The sequence below is a fragment of the Anopheles cruzii genome, chromosome 3 (assembly GCF_943734635.1).
Source record: "Anopheles cruzii chromosome 3, idAnoCruzAS_RS32_06, whole genome shotgun sequence".
NCBI classification, from domain to species: Eukaryota; Metazoa; Arthropoda; class Insecta; order Diptera; family Culicidae; genus Anopheles; species Anopheles cruzii.
Window position 1 is genome coordinate 18,616,975 of NC_069145.1, and position 5,465 is coordinate 18,622,439.

A 5,465-nucleotide genomic window follows, 5' to 3' on the forward strand; every position below is an offset into this window, starting at 1 on the left:
AAGCAGCCCAAGGTTACCCCAGGGGACACGGGGAGACGGAGCTGGCTGAGCTTCGCAGACGCATACGTGTGGTGCGATCAATCGATCGTTCGATCGACTGACCATTCGGCAGATCGTTGCAAACACCCCGTTCCATTCGCGTTCGGTTCGATTTGACAGTTGACACACTGCGGCAAAGTCCCCACCGGACTTCGCCGGACCAGCCACCGAAGGCGTGTGGTATTAGATTGCTACCTCTGGGCCCTATTCTTGTGGGTTACCTTTGGGTGATGAGAAGGGGGCCGATTTTCACGGTCACGTTTTCCGGATTACGGCCCGAGCGTGATTCTGCGATTCTGCCAACGAGCTGCCTGCCGGGATTACGGGATCTTCAGCCGGATGACCGACGGTGCTGGACGGAGGAAAACCTGTTTTCCCTGCACCGCCACCACGCACACTCCACACCACTCCGGTGCACCTTTGACACACTATTATTTTCCCGCGGTCGGCCCGATACACACTTCCTTCACTGACTCGGTTCACTTGGTTTTGCGACCAAAACACAATCTGCTGCACGAATCTAGTGCACAAACTCCCGTCTGGACCACTCACTCACATCTCACACGGCTCACGGACGCTGGGGCCCCGCGGGTCAGCATCCCACCGAATGAGGTCACTCCAGGACCCGGACGCCGTCACGATCTATGGATTGGTTTCGTTTCGCGACGGTCGACTTAGCGCGCAATTCCGCACCGAATATCCGAACTTAATACGCGGCGATGGAAAACAACACAGAAACGGTTCGGTTCCCACCTCGAAAGGGATTCACACGGTGACGGTCGCGGACGGAGGTATACACACGACGACGCCACGATGACGACGACGACGGGGTGACGGGACGTGAACGGCGCAGAATGACAGTGCCGCGCGCGAGAGTGTGGCCGCGTGCGCGCGCGCATCGATCGCAAGTAAAGATCGCCGCTATACTAAGGCCCCGGCGCACCGATACTGAGCATAAAAAGAGAAAAATGTTCGAGATTCGATTCCGAAAGCGGCGCGGCCCAGGCCCGTTGCTGTAGCCCCCTTCCCTGCCGGTGGCTGTGTCGCTGTCGCTTGTTGTAGTCCCGCCGCTCTCGGGACCGAACCTAGCCTGCCGCGGCCCCGGCTTCTGGTCAGCGCCTCCGCAGCATCAGGCACATGGGCGCCGGGGCGCAGCTTCAACGCGGACGGACGGGCGAAGGGTGGCGGAGTTGGGGATCGGCGCGTCGAGAGATGGCCAACACGCAGAGATATGCGCGTGCGCTCTCGGCCCGGTTCGCTCTCCTCTCTGGGGTGGCTCTGTTTTCCGCGGTCCGCTCTCTCGGATTCCGCTCGCTCTCGGGGACACTCCACGCGGCCGCGGTCTACAGTCGCGCCTCGGTGGTGTGTTTTGTTTCGGTTTCTGCATCAATAAGTAGGTGCGTAGATCATCCGTCTACGCGGATTTATCTATTGGTTTCCATTCATTTATTTCTGATTCAGTCAACGGGTCAAAAAAGAAGAAACAGATAGCGTTCTTGCACTGAGTAATGGACATGCCGAAGTTCAATACAGATGAAACGTGATTTACTAGGGTAGACATTCAACTCAGGCATAGGACTCCTTCGTATAACCCGCTCAGGTAGAAGTGATTAATAGCTAGTAAGAAGCGGCTACCAATTTGATCAGTTAGATGTTTGAACATGAAAGGTCCCGGGATACTAAACGCCTATGTCACTGGACTAGACACTGGACATTTGACAGACATTCCATTGCAGTTGATGATAATACACCCGTTTTAAGAGGTATAAAGTAGGTATTTTAATCGTGTCAGTACAGATTGCCTGTGGATGCTGTGTCGAGTTCGGTCTTGTCATCCGGCAATTCTCGTAGTAACTGGACACCGAACACAGGAGTTAGGAACTGTTCATGACGTAACCTTCTTCAAAAATGTAACTCTAAAAGAAGGGTATTCGTATAAAAAAACGAAAACAGTTTACCAAGCTGTGACTGTATCCCTCGTCATGCGACGTCATCCGTTGTTGGCTTCGTCTTTGAACCGGCCAACATTCGCTCAACCCTTTACCGGTTGGCGCCGTCGTGTGCCGCGTGAGAAACGAAGAGAAAAAGAGCGACAAAATGCGAGAGAAAATCAATTTCTGAGCCGTCGGTGTGCGCGAGTGAGAACGAGCGAAAACAAAAACAACTTGCTTCGCACGTCACCTTTCACTCCGAGGGTCGGCGATCACGAGTGGCCAGAGGGAGAGCGAGAAAACCCGGCCGCGCCGCGGTCGCGGTTTGACAACCGTACCGCAGGCGGGGGCCGGCGGTGGATGCTGCGACCTGGCCGGATACCCGTGGATGCTCCACATTGCCGCCGTACAATGTCGACGGGCGCGTCTTCATGATGATGGACGCGCCCCGCTCGTGCAGCGGGGCGGTGGGGCCCTCCTTTTGCGCTTGTTTGGTCATTCCGCGGCCGTGTCGTGTCGCCCACTTGACCCAATGCATTCCTGAGGTGTGTTTTCCCCATTACGGCGGCGGCAGAGGCACCCAACTGTGTGGTGCACGTGGCACGCAAACCATGGAAAACCTGCAAATGTTGACGTAAAACGTACAGTAAATAAATTGTTTCGTACTGTACAGATTCTGGTCTCGTCAGAAAAGCCAACAACATTTATTATTTGTTGTAGTTAACGTAAATCAACATTCTCTTATTAATAAAATACTAATTGCGTACGAATGCCTCAATTGTACGTCAAATCGTTCATCGATCAAATCGCTTACGTCGAATGTTTGATCAAGTGATCGGCAGCAGCACATATCTCAAATAGAGTTGAATACTGAAATCCTTGATAGAAATGTTACTAATACATTGATAAATTAACGCGAATGCATTGTGGATCTCACTAACGTGAGGAACAATTTACCCATTTATTGGAACAGAGTTTCGTCGATTGTTTTCTCGAACGACGATGTTCGATGTTCATCGTACGTCGCAAACAGTGAACAAGTTGATTCTAATTATCGTTTATTTGGTTTCCAATATTCGACTTTTTTACCGAAGTTTGCGCTAGTACTGTATGTGGGTTACCAGCTTATCACAATTATCAACAAGTCAACTTGAAGTGTAATGAGACATACCAATCCTCTGCCTTATTTATGGTTGGCATATGGCAAAAAAAGGCTTCACATAACCATGCTACACGTCTTTCTCATGGAATGTTAGTGCATTAAAATAATTCGTCCATTGTACCCTGCTTAGCCTTCGCTGTAATGGAGATAACTTTCGTGCCACACTGCAGCGGCGTCGTGCAAGCATTCACTCTAAACAACTCGACCGGCTTGCACCGTTACCTCGTTCGCCGCGGTCGCTGTTGGTGAAAGAAAAATGCGCCCTACAAACGGCCGCCATGGCAACCACGCCAGAAACCCTACGGATACTCTTCAGATCCAGATCCCGGCCATCGGCGATCGTGGCGTGCTGCATTGCGCAACATCGGCAGCGACATCATAAATTTACGCTCCCCGAAAGTGTTCTGCGCTTCACACGCTCATCGACCGTCGGCTATCAAAAAGACTGTCAAAACCCGTTTCTAGGTTTCGGCCGCCTTAGGCGAGGGCGGCCAACGCCGCGTGGTGACTGCTCGGTGGTGGGTGTCGGACACTTAATGGGATCCGATCCTCCCCCGGGGCCGGCTGTTGTTATCATTATGTGTCTCGGAAATGGAACCGTTTCGGCCGCCCTGACCCCGGGAGCTAAAAACAAACTCCTTCCAAGACCTCGGCGCGCGCGCACGCTGGCGCATCTGGTCTTCGTCTTAGCCATCTTCAGCCGGGCTGCTGCAGTTCTTCGCCGGCACCCCACATCGGCCGCATGGTATTTCGTAGGCCAAGTGCCGGCCCGGACCACTTTGGAGGACTCTGGAAATCAAATCTCCGACTTTGGAGGTTGGTCCCTCGAGGGAACGACAGTTCCGAAAATAGCATCTCCAAAACTGATGGCGATCGTCGGCCGTGATCAGCCGCGCTGGGTGTGCCGTGCGTTGGTCGCTCCCGTCGACCCGCCGGCATCTAATTTTCGGTTTTTGGGCACTTTTTCATGCCAGCCAATTTTCGGGAATCGTGTTGTTTTCCGCGGCCCGGGTGGTTTCACAATATTTCCACACACTTGTGAGTCAACGGGTCAAGTGAGGGCGTGTGTTTACCGGACCGTTAGCGCAGCCGTCCGTCAGCTGTTTGGTGCCGTGCCAGACGTGGCTTTCGGTGCTCGTAAATCTGCCGCACGATGGAGTGCGGTCTTTTCGGGTGATGTAAGCAAGATTTATGCAACAAACGCGGCCCGTTCTTGGATGGTCATGGCTCGGAAAGATTTACACTCTGCCAACGTCGGGAATGGATTGTTTAAGTATCCCGCTTGGCGCGGGATGGTCTTGTCATTTGGTTTGGCCGCAACTGTCATTGGGACACTGGGGTGGGACATTATCTGAAAAACATCTTTTTCACTTCAATGAACTTCATTCAACAAGGTGTATTTTTGGATTATTGTGGTCAATTTCTATGTCTTATGCGACGAATCCTTTCGATACGGGGCATTAAAATCCTTCGTGGTGGAGCTGGACGACGAGATTGCTGAGTGGAACGTGGACCTTTGCTGCATTGAAACCATTTCATCGTTCGCACCGAACTCATCCTCCGAAGAATCTGTTGAAACCGAATCGATCGATTTGGTCGATGCCAGGATTTTTCCAGTTCCCGACTCCCTTGGGTCGTGATCCTTCGAGAGATTCAGTGGCTCACCAGAAGGTGAACGGATGAGGGGAGTTCCAGGGTAGCTTTCCTGTGCCGCATCGTTATCCATGTCGTCATACCGTCGATAGAATTCGTCTTCGCGGCCGTCGTTTAAAATTATTTCTTTCTGAACGATCATCCGACCACGCAACATTCCGCGGCGAAGCAACTCATCCTCACCATCGTCGATGGCCAGCTCAATGATGTCATCTTCGGTGTCGGTCGAACGTTGACAAAACTCCGACTGGCACCAGCGTTGCAGCAGTATGGGAGGATACACTAGGAAAAACACCAAATTGACCAAGAATTGCTTCAATCTGGAACGAGGTGACCGTCACATGTGGGATGGTTCTGGAACGATACACACTGGGGGAAGGATGGAATTGAGATGGAAACTGCCTACCTGGAAGATTCATAGTATTCGAGGGATGCATGCAAATCATCAAATCTCCACGCCCCGATCCAAAGCCAGTAATGGCCCAGGGTAGACTTCATAAGACCTGCATTGAAAACGGGTATTAGCTAGGCAACCCTTACAAAAATTGTTTGCAGTCTTTGTCTTAAGTAACAGAGAACCTAATGAACCAGAGACCGAGTTTGCTGGAAATTTTAATGGACAGTTGCTACATACCTAGAATAAGCACGATGAGTATGTAATTCCACAGCAGCTCCAACAT

General features: G+C 51.9%; 1 protein-coding gene across 1 annotated transcript; it reads right to left on the reverse strand.

The window, feature by feature from the left end:
- Positions 1-4,555: 4,555 nt before the first annotated feature.
- LOC128269981 (uncharacterized) lies at positions 4,556-5,465 on the reverse strand. Its single transcript, XM_053007383.1, has 3 exons — positions 5,420-5,465; positions 5,192-5,288; positions 4,556-5,105 (listed from the first exon to the last, which is right to left on the reverse strand). The coding sequence occupies exons 1-3, from the start codon at positions 5,463-5,465 to the stop codon at positions 4,556-4,558; spliced, it is 693 nt and encodes a 230-aa protein (XP_052863343.1).

Bases quoted from the DNA above. Each gene is read 5' to 3' on its own strand.
- LOC128269981 (XM_053007383.1), bottom strand. From the start codon at position 5,465: ATGTTGGAGCTGCTGTGGAATTACATACTCATCGTGCTTATTCTAG. The intron at 5,289-5,419 runs GTATGTAGCAAC...TTTTCAATGCAG, and splicing joins ACTCATCGTGCTTATTCTAG to GTCTTATGAAGTCTACCCTG. The intron at 5,106-5,191 runs GTAGGCAGTTTC...ACCTCGTTCCAG, and splicing joins GAATACTATGAATCTTCCAG to ATTGAAGCAATTCTTGGTCA.